General features: G+C 40.1%; 1 protein-coding gene across 3 annotated transcripts in view; it reads right to left on the bottom strand.

Annotated features, from left to right (window-relative positions):
- The window catches only part of LOC111247407 (hemocytin-like), a 26,964-nt gene extending 8,905 nt beyond the window's left edge, over positions 1-18,059 (bottom strand). For 2 of the 3 annotated variants that reach the window (XM_022798273.2, XM_086982317.1), the window contains exons 1-28: positions 17,743-18,059; positions 15,678-15,742; positions 14,885-15,073; positions 14,361-14,456; positions 13,741-13,929; positions 13,349-13,466; positions 12,865-13,179; positions 12,455-12,656; positions 11,815-11,970; positions 11,475-11,588; positions 10,956-11,145; positions 10,662-10,832; positions 10,279-10,522; positions 9,984-10,174; positions 9,625-9,757; positions 9,184-9,428; positions 8,459-8,631; positions 7,257-7,516; positions 6,223-6,353; positions 5,740-5,898; positions 5,424-5,604; positions 4,794-4,911; positions 4,305-4,506; positions 3,861-3,917; positions 3,385-3,614; positions 2,766-2,889; positions 2,499-2,669; positions 1,655-2,014 (exon numbers count right to left, since the gene is read on the bottom strand). In XM_022798273.2, coding sequence (XP_022654008.1) covers positions 1,655-2,014; positions 2,499-2,669; positions 2,766-2,889; positions 3,385-3,614; positions 3,861-3,917; positions 4,305-4,506; positions 4,794-4,911; positions 5,424-5,604; positions 5,740-5,898; positions 6,223-6,353; positions 7,257-7,516; positions 8,459-8,631; positions 9,184-9,428; positions 9,625-9,757; positions 9,984-10,174; positions 10,279-10,522; positions 10,662-10,832; positions 10,956-11,145; positions 11,475-11,588; positions 11,815-11,970; positions 12,455-12,656; positions 12,865-13,179; positions 13,349-13,466; positions 13,741-13,929; positions 14,361-14,456; positions 14,885-15,073; positions 15,678-15,742; positions 17,743-17,834 — 4,876 coding nt within the window. In that variant the 5' untranslated portion in view covers positions 17,835-18,059. The remainder of the gene's footprint in view (positions 1-1,654; positions 2,015-2,498; positions 2,670-2,765; positions 2,890-3,384; positions 3,615-3,860; positions 3,918-4,304; positions 4,507-4,793; positions 4,912-5,423; positions 5,605-5,739; positions 5,899-6,222; positions 6,354-7,256; positions 7,517-8,458; positions 8,632-9,183; positions 9,429-9,624; positions 9,758-9,983; positions 10,175-10,278; positions 10,523-10,661; positions 10,833-10,955; positions 11,146-11,474; positions 11,589-11,814; positions 11,971-12,454; positions 12,657-12,864; positions 13,180-13,348; positions 13,467-13,740; positions 13,930-14,360; positions 14,457-14,884; positions 15,074-15,677; positions 15,743-17,742) is intronic. The other variant, XM_022798271.2, reaches the window with a different exon arrangement.
- Positions 18,060-18,995: the final 936 nt, after the last annotated feature.

The raw sequence follows: 18,995 nt of genomic DNA, 5'->3' as shown, positions 1-18,995 counted from the left end.
ATAAATGTTTGATTATTTAATACAAAAATAGAAACAACAGCAAAAGTGGAGGACTGCACGGCATAGATTAGAGTTTTCGAAGAAGACTAGCAGTTAAATAATTATGTATATAAGGATTTTTAAATTACGATTATTGTTTACCTGTTATAGTGACTAAAGAACGGTGTGAAGTCCCTTGCTAACATTCATATATAGATTTCTTCAATTGAATATATATGTAATAACTTATATGCAAATACATCTGAAGAGAAGTTACGGTTCTTCGTCATTGCGGCTTTTACCGTTGCACACAAGACGTTATAAGTATTAAGATTTTTGTTATATAAGTATTATTTTCGTTTCGATTGGTATAAAGGACAACGTCATGTATGTGAAAATGTGTATGTAAAGATACGTGTGTGAAAATATAGCTGTCATATGAGCTTAATCAATGTGTTCGGCTACCCCCTTTTCAGATAGAGGTTACACCATATTACGTCACGTTCTAGCGTAGTGATTTGTGAATTAGTAGTTGCATTACACGTCAGTATATTTTTTGTTTACGATCGTTATATAGTACCGATTTCTACTGAGAGATGGCGAACGTGTTTTGGCATGGCGAGCGTTCACTATTCTGTTACTTATAGTAGCAAAAATGATTGGTTTTCCTCAAACATTTTTTGTTTCAGGGGCTCGTTTTGGCGCACGTATAAATTGCCATCGATAATCGGTGATGCTACCGTTCATTAGAAGTCAACTTAAAAGGCATCTGATTCCGCCGGTCTTCGGCAATGGGAAACGATGATGCGAATAAAATAGCTCAGGACCTTTGCTAAGGCAGGCTCATTCGTTCTTGCAATGCGCGGCGTCTGAGCATATAACGGAATGTTTAGCCTCTTGATGCTGTAGTTCCATAATTACATTTTCAATTCACTGAAGCGTATTTTCTTCATATCTACAAGTACGGTTAGGTTGAACGGTAATGCTTCACATCCAACAGGTGATATGGATCGACCCTATCACTCACTTTTGATTACCAATAAAAACCAGTTTTAAACTCCATATTAATGCCCTACAAGCTGCTCTTCGCTTTAGCCAACATGGTCATTTTGAATTGCACTTGTAGTGGGGCGTCTCTGACAGCATAGGCTTTAATGGGAACAGCTAGAACTGGCCAAAGAGGACGCTTTCATGACTCAGGTTCATTACCCCTATAAGACGGAGTGCTTTGCGTATCCCAATATGCCTGGCTATCAAACTAGCAACCAGATGGCGATCAAAAACAGGTGCCAGCTTTGATGGGCGTACTAGTTGCTAAGAGTGCCCTTTTACATGAACAAAGCCAATAAAACCTCCTAGTTAATCTGTCACCATCCAAGTGGTTCCTCGTGTCACTCCTAACTAGTTGATGATAATGGACTTTTTTTTTTTCACAAATATTCGTGTCCTGTTCGAGCTAGAATGAGACCTGAAAAATTGTGCTTAAACTGATACAATCGACTTTGCCTCAAGCCTTTTTTTTTAGTGCAAAGATTTTTGGATAGAGTATAAAGCACTTAAATAACTGTTGAATTGAAAGCTAATTTATTAAAAATCGATATGTAAAAGAATGTTCGTTTAAACATTTCGCTATGTAAATTTGAGGATCTGATGAACCGTAGATTTATCCACTTACCGCCCTGGCCACACTGAACGTTTCCGTGATGATCGCAAATTTTAAGCACCGGATGGAATAGAGTGCCAGGAGCACATGGTTTATGAAAGGGAATATTGTTGGAACAATGGTAGAAATGATCGCAGTTTACAGGGTCGGGGAATAGACCATTGGCTTCGGGACACAGAAATTCGACGACGACCGCACTGGGCGGTGTACTGACTCTATTATCATAAGTGATCCCCTCGACCTCGTCGCACGGGCAATAAAATTTAACCTGGTAATCAAAGCAACCATCGCCCGGATTAGCGGTGTGGAAGCATGACAGTCCACTGTTAACGTCGCAAGTTAACGTTTGACCTGTTGCCGTCCAGTCAATACCTAAATTGTTAAAAAAAAAAAAAAAAAAAAAAAACACAAAGAGCCGCTAGATTAGATACTGTACACTTAAGAGCAATACAAGTAAACATCTGTTTCTCATATTGTTGACTCATTTTACTGCACATACTATTGTCCTATGTACCTATACCTATGTGATTAGTACTAAAGAGTAATCTGGTCTATCGCTGGCGGTCCCTAACATTTATTCAGTTCAATAAAAAATCAGTTAGGAGGACTATACTGATAGACGAAGCACTAGGGACGAAGAAATCTGTCGACTGGCATACACGCCATGTGTTTCAGTGTGCTAACTATTCAATCGTGTCGAAACTTTCAGCGACGCTGTTTCAGTCTGCTATGCACAGCGACTTAACATCTATTATCTATTTACTGGCCTGAAATGCGTTATATTTTTCAAAAGAAATTTGGAGACAGCTAAAAAAAAGTTGCTAAAAACATGTTCTGACTCGTGCAACAATTTTACCTCCTGGAGACAAATGACTTTCCTTAGTTTGACATTGGATAGCTGTAGGCCGTTCACAAACGAGTCCTTGACCAATAAGCAATCGCAGCTTCTCAAAATCACCAGCCGCGTCTGCGTTATCAGTACTAATCCATTGGGTCCAACAGCCTTCGGTCATTTCTGGCGGAAGCACTACAAATAAAATATTTTTTTTTTTTATAGAACATATAGCGTAACTCAGGTGGTTTCTTGCTTTCACTGATTTTTTTCAATTATTCTGTTCAGTACCTTTAGTTTCTGTGAGCACGGTGCCCTCACGTTGTTGCTCGCATTTGCTGAGCTCTTGACAAATCATCTCGTTGCGTAAACACTGGCACTCGTGACATTCGTCTTTAACACGTACTTCGCCAGGCTGAAAACCATAACCAAGCAGTAACACTTGAGTGCTTGCGTCGTGGGCCGGCAAGCTGGGATTCACGCAGAACTACCATGCGTTAGCAGTCCTACGATGAAACGTTAGCAGAACGCGCGTTTTTTCTATAATGCATCTTTTATATCCTCCATACATAGATCAGGCTTTTCACCTATAGTGTATTTTGGCAACCTGCAACACTACTTGTGAGAGGCACAAGTCGATGTCTCTAACTACTAGCCAATTAGAAGCATAAAAATGCAATGACAAGGGCATAATTTAACAGTTCAAAATATACAACTTCTGTGATATCGATCCAAACTACAGGTCGCACATGCAGTACTGCTTTAGATAGATAAAAATATGCCTAGGTTAAGCGGCAGTACCGATATTTCAATGTATTTTTTCTTGGCTAGGCAAACCTTGGCACTGCTTAGTCTAACAACACTCAGTTGTGTGCTTTAAATGTATGGATAAATACTTGATTCAACGTACAGGTACAATCTCTCCTGATGGTAAAACGCAGGGGCAGTGATCGATGGGTACACAATTGTTTGGTCCGAAAAGAACTTGCCCTTGTGGGCATTCCTCACGGCAACCAGGTATGCATTCCTTATCCAGGCAATGACCTTGCAGCATGAGATTCTTGCGGTAATTATGGCACGTTTGTGAACAGTCAATTCCGCAGGTGGACCATTGCTGGCCATTAAGACAAGTTTGCGCATCTAAAAAATATAAATGGTTTATAATTAAGAGAGCCAACAACGGATGGTGTATATAATAATTGTATCGTAGATCAAACGTGGATGTATTTAATGCTGGCGTTATTGCCAAATTCACAAGGAAAGCATTATAAGAAGGATTGCTACGTATTCACAGGTTTTTCTTCTAGCAGAAGGTGGCCTAGTTCTTAAGATATGCTATCATATATATTAAACAGAGACTGGGTGTAGATGCAACATGAACCTCACCGCTTATAGAGGCTGGTGGAACGTCTATTGAAACAACCTCGCTCGGGTCTACAGGACCTGTTTGCCATAGAAAGAAAAGTAATTGCCATCGCAGGGGTCATCAGTAGTAGTCAAAAATCCGTTGAATAATTAAAATTATGAAAACTGTGATTTGGCTTATATAATGCTCGACTCGGTTAAGTCCGCGTGAATTAAGTGATTGAAGAAGCCAAACATCTAACTATATATATGCAAAATCTGAAAAAAAACGTGCCGCAGATTCCACAGACTCGAATACACGAGGTAACCCCTAAACGATCATTCCTTTGGGTCATCTTAGTCTGCTTACTATGTAACAGCTATTTTCAGACAGACAAATGGGACACGCGATAGGCGCTCTTTTAATCGCAGCAATGAATTGATAAGATATCACGTACAAAACAACAGCCTCAAAGGTGAACTAACATGAGCACTGGACGCGTATTTCCCAGTCATCACATGGCTGTAGATCATGGGGCTCGCATTCAAGTCCTCTAGATTTGTCGCACGAAACTCCCATAGTGTAAGGATTCCACATCTCATGATCGTGAATCCGTCGGCATTCTAAATCTACGATTGACTCTCGTGGGCATTTATGGTACACGAGGTACTCGAGATCCCGGCCGAACTAAAATTTTGGTGGTAGACAGGAAGAAGACGGTGGACGTACGGAACAGTTAACAACAGAATGGCCCGCTATTACCTATTTAATATCCATCTCAGTTAAGAGTCGACATTAAGTCTATGCCTTTTTACACTAAGCTTACCAATATATGATTGAACACGAATGTCACAACAGGTCGCTAAAGATCGCTTATCAATCATATTCTTCTAAAACTAACTTCATCTTATTTGTCTTTCTTACTCTATCTATACAAAATAGCATGACTCTAGATACGTATTAGGACTACAGACTGCGTCAGGCGGTGAATTGTCGCTCCTCCAATCGGACCACCCGTCGAAGCAGTTGATATTTATAAGTGATTGGGTACAGGGCTGACCAATGCAACGAGTCGCACCGCGCATACAGAAGCTGAAATTGAAAAGTAAGTCTTTAAAACGGGCCGCCGATCTGAGTGTGGTTTTAGTTACACATTTTTAACGATTTATACACATTCGCATTGTACGCTCTTCTTATTCAGATGCATGAGATAGACTCCTTTGATTTCAACAAATTGCCTGAAAGGGATATCACGACTGACAAATTCTGCCTGAATTTTAAATTTATATCTATCCTTGTTCATTTAGATTAACTAATTGATTATAAAAGAAAAAGAATTTACTGCGGTTGACAGCTTGCGTTTGAGATATACCTATATAATTATAGAATTTTGCCCTATTCTACAGCTTACGTTTTCTCTAATTAAAAACCTTTTAAACTCTGGGTACTATTTATCTTCATATTTGGCTAAGTCCAAGCGAAGTTAAAGGCTTCAAGTGTATGTAAACAGGGAATTCCCAAGAGAAATTGTAGAGTCGAGGACATCAAGAACCGCAAGGCTAGACGGCTTATTTAAAAAACAGTATATTTTCAACATTTCTTACCATGAAACGCAAGAGTCATTGGAAGGCATACGATCTCCTTCCCTGTAGACTTGTCCATTCCCCTTTCCGTCTGCGACCCGACAAAACACGGGTTCTACGTTAACCAGGCCGCTGACATGTCCGCCTCCACACTGGGACGAAGGGACGCACTCGTGAGTGGACGCATTTAGACGGATATAACCTGTAAATGCGTGATAACGTTGACGAGTTGTTAGTTCATCACTACTGAACCGAACATCATGTACTAATGGTCGTCATTCGTTTTCCTTTTATCAACTACAGCGTATAGGAGCAGTCATCAGGAGGAACCCCTTACCAGCCTTGCACTTCGGCAGAGCACAACCTTCGACGCAGACCGGTTCGTGACAATCCATCTGAACACCCTGTTCAATAGCCATCTGGCACGTCTGCGAGTTTGCACAAGCGTCCGGGACGCACGGCGTATACCGTTCACAATCTTCGTCACATTGCATTGCTGTGAAAAAGGAACGAACAGAATATTATTGATTGTTACATAATTCTCATTTTGTGGCCCCAACTTGTCCAACAAAACGCCGCCTTTATTAACAGGTTCACTAGAAGGTGGCTAACTCCGGATGACCAATCTTGCAAGACGACTCTAGCATAAATACTGTAACTGGGCACCACGAGGTAATACCCTGAATGTGTATTGAATTTTATAAAAAATATTTGCAACGATAATTGCTAAGTTCCCAAAACACTGCATAGATAATTAGACTTTTATATGACTGATAGTGAAATGAGCGATGCACTAATCGAGGTGTCTTCGAATCCATACGGCAAAGGTCTTGGTGTCTCCATCGGACAGGAACCCCTCTCTGGGCACAACGATGAGCGTACGCAGCAATCGCGGTGCAAACGCATTCACAATTGCCTAAATCATGACAGCTGCACGCGTCGGCTAAACACCTGCAATTCGATGTCAGCAACCAAGACGCTGGAATTACTTACAATTCTCTATACAATATCTATTATAAAATAAATGTAAGTTTATTTTTATATAACGTTTTGAGGAGGGCTAACGATTTTATGCAAAAAAAAATGCACTAATGTTATGCGAAGGGTTAATATTTTCGGGCAGTTTTCTCGGTAATATGTGAGAAACATCCAAAAGTAAGTTTTTGGCTTCTCGAGTTGTTCGGTATAGATATACCTTTGCATCGCCAAGAGAAAAAGTTTTTCTTATCTTTGTCGCGAAAAGATTATTAGCGAATATGTTTCCGGGGGAACATGGTCGAAAATTTTTTAAACATATTGAGATAGGCTTACTTGCTCGATTCTTCAAACAGTCTTAGATTTATATGGTATAATAAAAATAGAGCCAGCTTCCAATAACAGCAGTGCAATATATGTGGCAAAGTATGACATAGACTACGTAGCAGAGTAACGGTACAACTTGAACGTGGTGGTGAGATGTCTGCATCAGGTCATTTAATATACTAGTCAAGATAAATAAATGTTCGAGGCAGTATAGTTGAACTACTTAAGTTATCTGTAATAGGATAAATGAAGCGGCGTAAGTGAGTAATCAGAACAATGCAATCAATAACTTATGTAGTACGGCATAATGAAAGAGCTGTTACGAAGCAATAGGGAAGAGACAACAAGATTAACTGAATAATACTTAGGCGTAGAGAGCTAGGATAGCATTGGTTTGTATCCGATGTATAGGTATATAACAGGACACATCTCAGGAAGCGCTTTAGCTTGACTGTTTTCTAACGTTCTAACGTTACCGTACACACATAAGTTTAAGAACGGACACATCGCCGTTTGATCTCTAAGCCTGACAAATTTAGTAATATTAGTAACCTTTCCAAATAGGGTTCGACATCAACATCATTATGACAATCTTCAAACAAAGGCCCCTTCAACACTGCGCATTGGCTCTGAGCTTCGAGTTTCTTGCTCTCGTTTCGACACTGGAGATCTCTCGCCGCTGGAAGTTTGCAGTGCTTATGCAATTGCCAGTCTTTGACAAACGTTTGGACTGAATGTACTTGCGGTCCTCCTGAAGAAACTTGTAGCTCATCAGTGTCATCCCCATTGTAATTTCCGCAAAGTCCGAGCAACTGAAAATGAAACGAACTTACTGATTATACCTTAGTACCCAGAAGTTATTACGGAAGCGATCTGAACTGGGCAGTTAATAGGCATCTTTTTGGGTGCGTTACCGTAGCGGGCAAGGACAATAAGTACGCTGGCTGCTGACGGTTCATACCTCAGATGGTGAGATATTGCAGATGGTAACAAAGGATTTATGAAAAAGGACAAGGAAATAAGCATCTAAAAGGCCTACTGAAATAGTTACGTACTATTTCATAGATCCAACTTTAGGACCTCTTCCAGAGACTTATCCAAGAATGGCTAAAGGTCAGGTCGAGCCATCACAGATCTCTATACCTGATAAGCACTTTGATCATGGGAAGAAAATAAACTTAGCCCACTAATTAGTTTTTATCAACAGAAATCGACGCGTTAATATAACGAGCAATCGCAAGGATACTACCATCACTCATGGATCCTCAGTCAACATGTACGAACCCGTCGTAGTGTGTGCCTGACACAGTTTATTTAAAAATCTTTAGGACAACCATCACTGATGTCGATTATTTTGAACGACCTTTTAAGGACCCTGATTGTTACCTCGTTAAAGCGTTTACTCCCCTTCAAGTTGCTATATTATGTAATATATTACAAGCGGCTCTACGGAGACTGAAAATTCCACAAAAGTTCCGTATGTTACTGAAAAACGACAGCCACAAAGGGCCCTTTGTCCTTACAAGCCATACTTCAGAAATAATCCGGCCTAGCTCATCAGGAACGAATGGGACCTCGCACGGCACTATTGAAAGTAGGAGCCACTGTAGGTATTGAGAATACGTATTCAAAATTCAAGTTCGTATTGAGAATAAGCAAGTATTTCGCAAGTAATCAAGTGACGCAGATACTGACATGGTACATTGGCGGAAAAGTTGAGAAAACGCGACTCTAGATCGTGTTGGTAGACTTACTCGTTCCTTCCATTGAATTCCCGCAATGACATAGAGTCGAGTGTTCCCATCCCAGTAGACCGTTAGTTGATTTGGAAGAATCATTTTAGTGAAGAGGCCGACGTGTTGTGGACTGAGCGGAGCTTCTCTCGAGAGATGCCATGTATTTCGTATTAGAGTTGCAGAGTGATTTTCTAAAAGATGTAGTACCCGTAGATAGATTTACTTGTCTTTAATAAATGTGCCTAACGTTTATACAGGTAAATTTACTAAAAAGAGTGTTTTTTTCCTATTGTATGCATTTTTCAGATTGACATAGCATTTTTACTACAACGTACGGGCAAAGGGAACGGACATAACCAAAAATTAATACAGGGTTTTCAGCCATACATAGCAATATGTAATAGTATCGTAGATGATCCAATGATATTATTCTGGCATTGCTTTAGGAATAACAACCAACACGTAACCTAATAGGTGTTACGTGTATTGTTTCATTTTTCTATGGCCTGTTTCAGATGATCTTTTTTCATTTTCTATAAGCAGATGGTCTCGTCGGATCCACCGCCCGACGATTTGGTCTCGATGGTATTTCATCATTACTTTAATGATCATTTAGTGGCTAGTATAGAATGCAAACATGCCGCCATCACAAATAATCGCGATGCCTTAAATATAATAGACCATTGTTTTGCTTCATGATAACGAGGAATTATTGAAGTTTATCTAAAATCTATCGAACGTACCGTACTGAACGACGACGCTTTTTCGGCAATGGGCCGAAGGCGTCGCACAACGAAAGTTTCGAAGGATTACTTGGAACCAGCCTGAATTTAACGATTCACTATCTGCTCGTACGATGACATAATCACACTGCCCGTCAAAGTCGAGCATTTCCCCGTCGAAGGTTTTCACGTGGGTGTCGCCCCACACGTCACATTGTCCCGGACAAGGTGCGTCGGCGCATTTCCAAGTGCCGTCCACGCAGGTGCTAACCATATCAAAAATGGAAACAAAAATATATTCATTATTTTACAATAAAAGATAAGATAAAAGTCATACGCGTTAATCACTAATCGCGTCACTCATTTTGTAAATTTACTTTGCAAAACCTCAACACAACGTTATCTTATTCGACGTAAATCATTCGTAATCCTAGATACATAGCTAACACGAATGCCAGTTACCATTTGTTACACTCCCGATGAACGGACTCGCCTTCATTATATTGCAATCCTCCGTGAATACAAGGACATTCACTGCGACGGATACATTTCCTCGTTCTTTCGTCTCGAACATAACCGTTAGCGCACGTACAGCCTGATAACGTCAATGGTGATAACGTAGAGTGTAGTTTATGATTGAATTAAACAGCTTGGTGCTAACTCAGGGGAAAAAATTAATTCAAATGGGATTAAATTTCAGTTCCATAGAACAGAAGGCTCCATCCATATCCACTAAGTTTGAAATGCTGACAATAGAAAATGCCGAACATACGCTCAGAAGGCAAATACCGGTTGTAAGGAATGCTTAAAGGATTACAAACCTGGGTGACATACCCCGTTGTCGCATTCGTCTCGCTTGACCTTTAAATTTTTACACGTTGGTTCGCACGATGTAACGCACTGAGAAAACACCTCCTCTGGATCCGGGCACTTCATTTCGACAGCATCGACTGTACAGTTGTCGCACTCATCCGTCGATGCTTCACAATGCCAAAAACCCTTTCGACATTCACTGGAGACATTGAGCAGGCACTTCCATTACAACAGACCCGTTTCTACCATTTTATGCTAAAAAGACTAACCTTATTCCTCTGGCTACCAGACCTACAAGCTTACCAGTTTTGGTGAGTTCTCGATTGCCGGAATCCGTCCGGATACTCGCGATTATCGAAATAGCACATACACGAGTCATACGGTATGCAGGTGCCTGTTGTGCTAAAGGTTTGACCTGCTGGACAAGCACAACCTTCAACGCATGCTCCTTGAGTACAGTTGGGGCCGAAGTGCGATCGATGCGCACAAGATGCGTGACATCCTGATTGACAGTATTGGTACTGCATGCCCTGGTGGCACAAAGAAGCTGCAATCCAATTATTACATTATGCATGAAAATTTCATTATTATTATTTAAAACAACACCAAACATGATTTTGGTTGATTGCTAGAATCTGATATAAGTATTTTGCAGGTTTTCTTCGAGAATACGTTCTAATACTTACTACACTGGGGCAACTGAGATTGCCAGTCCGTGATAACGCCTTTATTTGCGCACAATTGTGCATAGTAGCTGATTACGGGACAAAGGCATTCTGGTGTCTCCGATGAGCATGAACATAACACGTTTAGGCATAGACTGTAGTATTCCTCTGGAGCCACTTTGTCGTTACATCCTGCCATTTCAACAGCACCGAAATGGGTTTAGTGGAACTTCAGCACAATATGTAGCTGAGCATAATTGCAAGATTGAAGTATACATTTCATGTGACTTTTCTATACGGTGGGGGGCAACTAACCCTGGAATATTGATTCGTCTCTGTAAAGCTTTTGGCAGATCGCGAGCCGTTCAAAGTAGAAGGTGCCATTTGAGGGACAAGACGTTACGGGGGTGAACTTACACCCCTCCATCTCGACCAGCCACGATTCGGCAATTGCTCCTGACGACGTCGTGATGTCATTATTTGGAGTGGTGAAGTCATCAGCTCGCTGGTCATTGCATGAGCAATTCATAGTGATTTCTATTTAGTACTCTTTTATTTAACCCGCTATCGAATACAAACGTGCTTCGAAATGGGACAATCGGGAAACGGTCATTTGCCTCTATGAAGGGCGGGATTCTGTACCGTAAGTTAGGAACAAACGATTTATGTAGAGTGGTTTGGCTACTTTAATTAAACGACCTGTCATAAAATAAACTCCGTAGATATCAAGGTCATTGTCTCTCGTGTATTTTAAAATCTAAGTGTTAAGAATTAACAAGTGCATGTTGATAAGCATAAAATACTCCTACTTAGTAATCCTACAGAGCACCATACCTGATGATTGAAGGTTCCGCAGAGGCCAACTGTTTTGTTGAAGAACGTGGGCGACGCCTTGATCGAGATTTGGCTCTTGCCATTAGTCAAAATGCTGATATATTTTACATCAACCTAAAATAAGTGAGTTGTATCATCAGAGCCATTTTATTAACCTAGCACATTCCTATTTAGCTTATATCAGCAAACAAATGAAGCCACAATCCTAAATGTATTATAATGAGATGGTTGCTTGTATCAGATAGTTCTAGAGCTCTATCCCGCGGTTTTTTAGACTACGCATATATTAGTTCAGTAAGAACCGTAGAACAAATCTGAAATCGCCAACGCAAATATCTACCTGAATAAATTCGTGGGTGGGTCGAGAAAGTGTGATCTGATGGGGCAGCATAATGGGAAGATGTCTGAGCTCCCTATGATCCTTTAGAACTCGTAGATCAGATGTCACACGGATTGAAAGGTCGTTGAGGTTGATCACCACATCACCGACACAGACCTGCGAATATTCGAGCAGACGGTAGGCATGCGTGCAGGGAAATTTATCAGGCCTATGTACATCCACGCTAAACGGATTCCCACGCCATTGATTTTTAGCGATTCTATAACAACTTAGTTACTGATAACTTGACATACAAACACTGCAAATTTCCACTGGGAATGCATTCATTGGGGAATTTGAGGATATAATAATGAGTTCACCTCTAAATGCATGCAAATAAACGGAAGCTCTTATATTGTACTACAAGATACGATATTAAAGTTACTATACTATGCTGAAATGTATTTATCATTAATACTAAATGTATTATAGGTCATTAATTGAATTTGCATAAGAACATATCAAATAAAAGTAACGCGTTCTCCGAAACTATTTTACCATTTATATGGCAGTTTGCAAAGCTATGACATACTAAACAATTACAATTTATACGTTTAAATGACGCTTTTGACGTATACTTCTGCTGTACAACAAAGCTAACCTCGGTAGCGTCCTCCGGGCAGGAAGATCGATCCTGAATAATCTGAGGCCCATCAGTGATCTGCATAAGGACAAATGCGCAAGAACCGGCACCCGTATAATATCCTTTGCCATCGAATGTAACGTAGAACGAGTTGACTAGAACGGCACATTCACTGTCACACACTTCTCTCGTGCAAGCCCATTCGCCATCTTTACACGTACTGTCAAAAAAAACGCATACAGGTCAGAACTGATAAACCACGGCAATGCTATGACCACCGTACCTACTACGTCACAGTGATGCATTGATATGAAATTAGCCAATCGTTTAACATGACAATTATGTACATTTATACAACCTTATAAAATCCTAATTCAGCTAATTCTTCACTCCAATTTCGTATCTGGCCAAAACATCAATCCACCTACCAGGTGTTGCAGTCCTGCACGATATAACGTCCGTTCTCAAAGATAAATCCTTCGTGGTAACATGGACAGGCCTTTCGTGGAACACAGTTTTCCCCATGTCGGACGTAGTTTTGTGGACATACACAGCCTTCGACACATTCATCTTCGGGAGTCGGTGGACAAGAAATATCTGGTCTGTCGCACGTTGCTTCACAAGATGGGACACACTTGACCCGTTCCTCACCTGTGGGACACTTCTTTCGGCGGATAATGTTTGATGACGCATCCTGGGCTTCTACAACCACTGCGTTCGATTCCTTTTCAGGTTCATCTACACTAGAATATTTAATATTTCCCGGTAATTTTACAGCACCTTGAACTATCGATTGTTAACTTCTAATATTATTGTTCTATTCTATTCTATTTATTCTAATTCTAATTACTTCTCCTGCTGTGTATGATTGACACGTAACTGTTAAAACCTTATAAATACGCCGCCACTTACTAGATAGTTTCATATATTTCATAGTGATCATGATCGTTTCCATCTTTTTTTGTTCCCCGTGCTTGTTCCATTTCATCTCGTGTAACCTCTCCGGGTATCAGCTCCAGTTCGGGGTCGTCTATGGAAAAACATTGGAACGGACGTACGGTAACCATCTATTAGGCGGTAGTTCTATCAAACAGGTAAATGATATATTCAAACAGTCAATAAAGCAATGGCTTTATGGAATGGAGGAGCGCCACGAAAGTTTAGCTTTCGTAAGGATTAGTACTTCGGACTAGTTGTTGGGCTAATCAATGTAGGCTTCTTTCTAGCGACACGCAATAGTTCGTAAGTGCTATCAGTTGATTAAGTAAAAAGCTTTTCTAGCGGTGAACGCTGATTTGACGTACCGGCAACGCAGGTTGGCACTCGTGACGGAGTCCATATGCCTTCGATACTGCATCGGTGCGTATGTGGTGATTCGAACTCAAAATAAAAGGGGTCTGGACAACTAAGACTGCAAATAGTTCCATTCCTTTGATGACTACATCTCCACGTACCGAGAAACTCCGAGAAATGTCCATCGCAAAGGCTCACGGCTGTAATAATTTCACATTTTCGCCTGTCATATTTATTGCTTTCACATAGGAGACATCGGCGATACACTTATCAGTAACAGTTAGATATCTCAAAGGCAATCATTGTTTTTCAACCCTTAGTTATTGCTTAGTTAGTTGCAGTAAACCTTTTGCTACATAATCGAGTAATGTACGTAAACTAATGAGCAAGACTGAAAATATACGTTTTCATGACAACCAGCTCCAGACTGTCGGGTGATGTCGCACTAGAATACGCTACCGTCATAGTTTTCGCTTGATCACATAAGCATAAAAATGATGACGCTTCTTTTGGTAGTTGAGAAGTATTTGGTAGATTTTTTTTTAGTTACAAAAAAAAAGTATGGTGCAGCAATAAGGGTTTAATCATAACCACTACCATTGTCATTATTAAGGATCCGTATGATATTTACCGTATTCGCATCTCTGACCGCGGAAAGTAGCCTTACATACGCATTCATTGTTACCAATGCATTTGCCTCCGTTCTCGCATGGTTCATGGCAGTATGCTATGTTTATAAGCAAAAAAAATCAAACCAGTTAGTAGGAGGCGCGGAGGGGGCGCTGTTCAAGTGTGTTTAAGTCTTCAATTAAAAATTGGTATACGCGATTACATGAACTACCGGTATATTATATGGTGCTGGTCGTCGACGAACCAAGCACGTCTTCGTTAAGGGCACCCCACGATAGTTGATATAAAAAAGAAATACAAAACTAATAACTTCCTAGAAACTTAAGCAATACGCTAAATAACTATTCTAAAATATAGGAAGTATATAGAAGGTAAAAAGATCATAGTTGTTCATCCTCCACAGGAAATCGTGATTTAATGAAACAAATTCTCAGTTATCTGGCAATCGTCCGGAATATCCTTTCCTTAAAAAACAGGTAACACCTAAATTGTAGCCTGACTAGTGCACGCCGTGAGCAAACGTACCTTCGCAGTCAACAAATGCCTCTCTCGGTGTATAGATGCCATCGTCTTCATTGCAGCTGATTATCTGTGTGACGTTTCCATCCGGGAGTTTAAAACCTTTGAGACAACTGGCCTTGCACATGCGTTTCCCATGACTTTTTCGACACTTGACCCTGGAGCGTTTTGGGGCTGCCGGGATTGGGCAGATTTCTGTGACCCGACAATGAACGAACTTCAATGTAATACATAAACAATCTCATACAATTTCTAGATAAACAGCTTCTTGTCAATATTTTATAATTCGCACTGATTACTCATAAGTAGCTGAGTCTATAAAACTAGGTTTGCCTGTAATACATTAGAGTATATTGAATTCTTGGCTGAACAAATAGTTCTTGATTATAAAAGTGGGATATTTCGGGCAAGCTATTTGCGAATTGATTTCAACACGCTAAAATTACCCTTAGTTGGTGACTGTTTTAGAATAAATAAGTTTGATAATAGATTTGATCTTTTCTTTACTTGCCGGACCTCTAGGACCTAATTAGGTATTTTTTTTCTCTATGTATCCAAGGCATTTATGTCGCCACGGAAAAGTTCTTTGAATTACACTCAAAGAGGTATGTGATTTTTATCTAGAAACACCAGTGTCCAGAAAGGCCTAGAAAAATTCTACAAGTCTATAACTGACACAGGCCAGCTTTGCGAATAGCTAATGATGAACGCATTTCGATTCATCGCTACCAAGTCGTCCTACACATTGCACGTGTGGATTAAATATGATAGGTAACCTAAAAAGGCCCATTCAACCTACCGATTTGAACACTTGACCTTCCGAGAATGGGGACCTCATCCAATACGTCCTCCTCCGCGTCTTCCCTGAATAGAATGTACAAAATAGAACACAATATTACTTCAGCTACTTAGTGCGTGTGCCATATTTGATATGGTTATTTCTATAATGTATCTAGCAGTACGACACATTTTAGTAACTCTTGAACTTTACATTGTGTTTCATCGTATACGATTACATCGTAAAGCCGAAAAAAAGCTATAAATTTAATGCTGATTTTTCCGGTCGCATTTTGCATGAATGCATTTTTTGACGTGCCGCTAAGGCGATGATGAACACAGTGCACCATATTAACATAGAATAGGCGGCATCTGCCAGCCTTTACCGAAACTGACTTTAGCGTTTTACAACAGTTGGCGATCTAGATTTAAGCCCACTTTTCAAACGTCCCAAGCAGGTAACGATGGAATGCAGGCTCTATTGGGTTGACACCTGGCCCAGTTACTCCGAAATGTTTTCGTGCTCAGGTATTGAGTTAAGTGTAGAGATTAGGATTAGCCATCCGAGCGTCCCAAAATCTTTTGGCTATTAAATGAATTGAATGAAGATATCATTGCCCATGGCTAACTATTCTCACAGCTAAGAAACGAATTTCTTTTTAAGGAAACTTAAAAAGGGCCGTCTTGTTGAAACGGTAACAAACGATCAAGTCTCGAATAATTCCCGGCATCGTCGCCCAAAAAAACTTCGAGGAAGGTTTGTATGTATATTCGAATCGTACCATTAAATTTTATCAGTCACTTTTATAATTATACGAGGCGTTATTTTTAGCAATATGAACATTTCTGTACATGATCCACGGACCTAATACGTATGGTATGTTGCAGGAGATACCCGTAAATTAATTATATTCATCTATATCATAGCCTTTCTATAATAGTACGAACGCTTTTTAATTTTCACTCATAGTGTGTAAAATATACGCGAAAAATTTCACTTGTTAGCAACTTACAGATGCCTCAATTGTCCAAACTTATATGGTCTTCTTGAAAGTATTGTGTTTGCAATCCATAGACTAAAGTCTGTCAACTCAATTATATATATTAATTTCTACTGTGCTCTAGGATTCCTCGAATCGAATTGTGCCCACGTTTCTTACATGCTTTTACGAGTAGCCCAGAACGAGAGTTGGGTTCAAAACTCTCTTGTCCGTCGCAAGCACGTTACTAGTACTTGTACATAAGGCACAGGCCTAAACGCTGGTTCGTAAAATTCTTCTGCAGCATTGTTCTAACTTGTTAGTATTTGGTTTCGTTCTTCACCCAGATGACGATCCGTTTATTAGTGTATTTTCATAGACATTTTTCAAGCCGTTCACTTTAGAGCGCTTGCAAAAAAGCTGAGCATTTTAGTCAAACTTTCTCGGACAGTACGACTTTCTACCGCTCAATCTATCACTTAAATATTTATATTTACCGAATATTTGAAAAGTGATGATTCTTTTAGGTATTTTTAAGTCACAGGCCTAGTTGGCCTAAATATAATCAATTTTACAACGAAAAATAATTTCTATTCACATCGCGTTTGTTGCGATTTCCTTGCATTTTAGCTACAGACAATTTGAAATGATGATCCTAAATATTTGTCAAGCAAGCATCTGTTACTGCGTCCACAGTTTGCCAGCGTTCGCTTTGTTCCCAGGTATGCCTTAACGGATGAATGTAGACACATAACCTGCATTAATTAGCCCCGGGCTAACGTAGATGCTACATGGGTCCCCCCAGTGGTATCAGTGTAAAGAAACAGTTTGTATCAATGCAAATAAAACTACTAGCTTTTTGGCACTGAAAACCCAAATTTCTCAGTTCCCCATTTTTTTGTACTCAACAACCCCCGAATGAATTCGGTCCGGCGATGCTTCGCTCTTTTTCAAGCTTATGCAACTTTATGCATTAATCACTATATACTATTGAACGCTACAAAAACAACTAGCCTGAATTTGCTCATAGGTAAATTTACGTTTTTTTTTATCTAACGTTTCGGATCAACTAATTACAAATATTGCAAATAAAAGGAAATCACTTACAAATCATCCCAGGAGAGTCCATGATCATTAGTCCATACAGCCTGAACCAGCCAGGCCATACAAGCTAGGCGCAGTACCAACGCTTGATGCATTGTATGTTTTTCAAAGACGCACTTGGCCTGTTTAAGTCAGTTTACTTCTTTTCCATTTCAGTAGTCTCTAGTCTGAGTAACAGCAGTAACAAGAATTAGTCTGAGCATTCAAATTGCACGATTATGGCGCAGTGCTGTTTTACAGCAGAAGATGATCAAAAACCTTGCCTGAATCAAGCCTGAGTGAACGATGAGTCTTCCGGCTCGTGTTTTGAGAAAAAGCAAAGCAGCCAAGTAAAAGGTCGCAGGAAATTAACACGAAAGGATTGGCCCGATGTTCTCCCGTTTCCGGCATCTCATACACACAACGATCGGTCACTACCGTTTAGGTAAAATGACTGGTTCTGTGCGTCATTTTTGGCGTTCAGCAAAACGCTCGAGATCTGCGACAACCCATTGCCATTTCGTCTAAACACAATGCGAACGTTACACTTTAGGGCGCCGAGAATGTCGCGCCTTTCAGCCGTTGTTCTGCTTATTTGACAGCAATTTCAATCAAAGATTAAATTGACCAGTATAAAATCTGTTTCTTTTTTGTTTGTTCAGTACACAACACCACGTATGCCTATATTGATATTGCATTCACATGCAGGCAGGCATGTACATGCATTCAGTGGCGCCTATATTAAATGTTTGTATTAGTGAAAATAGAGCGCCTATAGTACTGTACAAGTTGGCCTTTCCCTAGCAGGCTCAGTATCCAGGTAGCGATTCCTGGCAGCCCTGGATACATCGTTTGGGGGCATTGATCCCGTTTATGTTAAGAACGAACTTAATATCTCTTTCGGCGAATTCAATTTAGGAAACACAGGACCAGTATCCTTCGACCCCTGGTGAACTGATTTCAAATTAATGAAGTCGATTACCATTATTGTTACACAATTAAAAGTTCATTTAATAATCTGCGTATGAGCAACTCATGCTCCACTCATTACTTCTACCAAACGCACCGTCTTGTTAGCAGTCCGCTTAACTCAAGTGACTGTGTAATGTTAAGCAGTTCCCTAAAATTTTGAGGAAATTTTACCAGACCCAATTGCCCAGTAGAAAATTGACAAACAAGATAAAATAAATAGGTACCATGAGGCGAATAGGCTTTTTGGGGTAGACGAGTGTCCCTTCAGAGGTGCTTCGAAAACTGCTCTTTAAACGATAGTGTTG

This window comes from Varroa destructor, unplaced genomic scaffold (assembly GCF_002443255.2).
Source record: "Varroa destructor unplaced genomic scaffold, Vdes_3.0 BEIS01000003.1, whole genome shotgun sequence".
Lineage (NCBI taxonomy): Eukaryota > Metazoa > Arthropoda > Arachnida > Mesostigmata > Varroidae > Varroa > Varroa destructor.
This window is presented reverse-complemented; position numbering and strand designations above follow the sequence as displayed.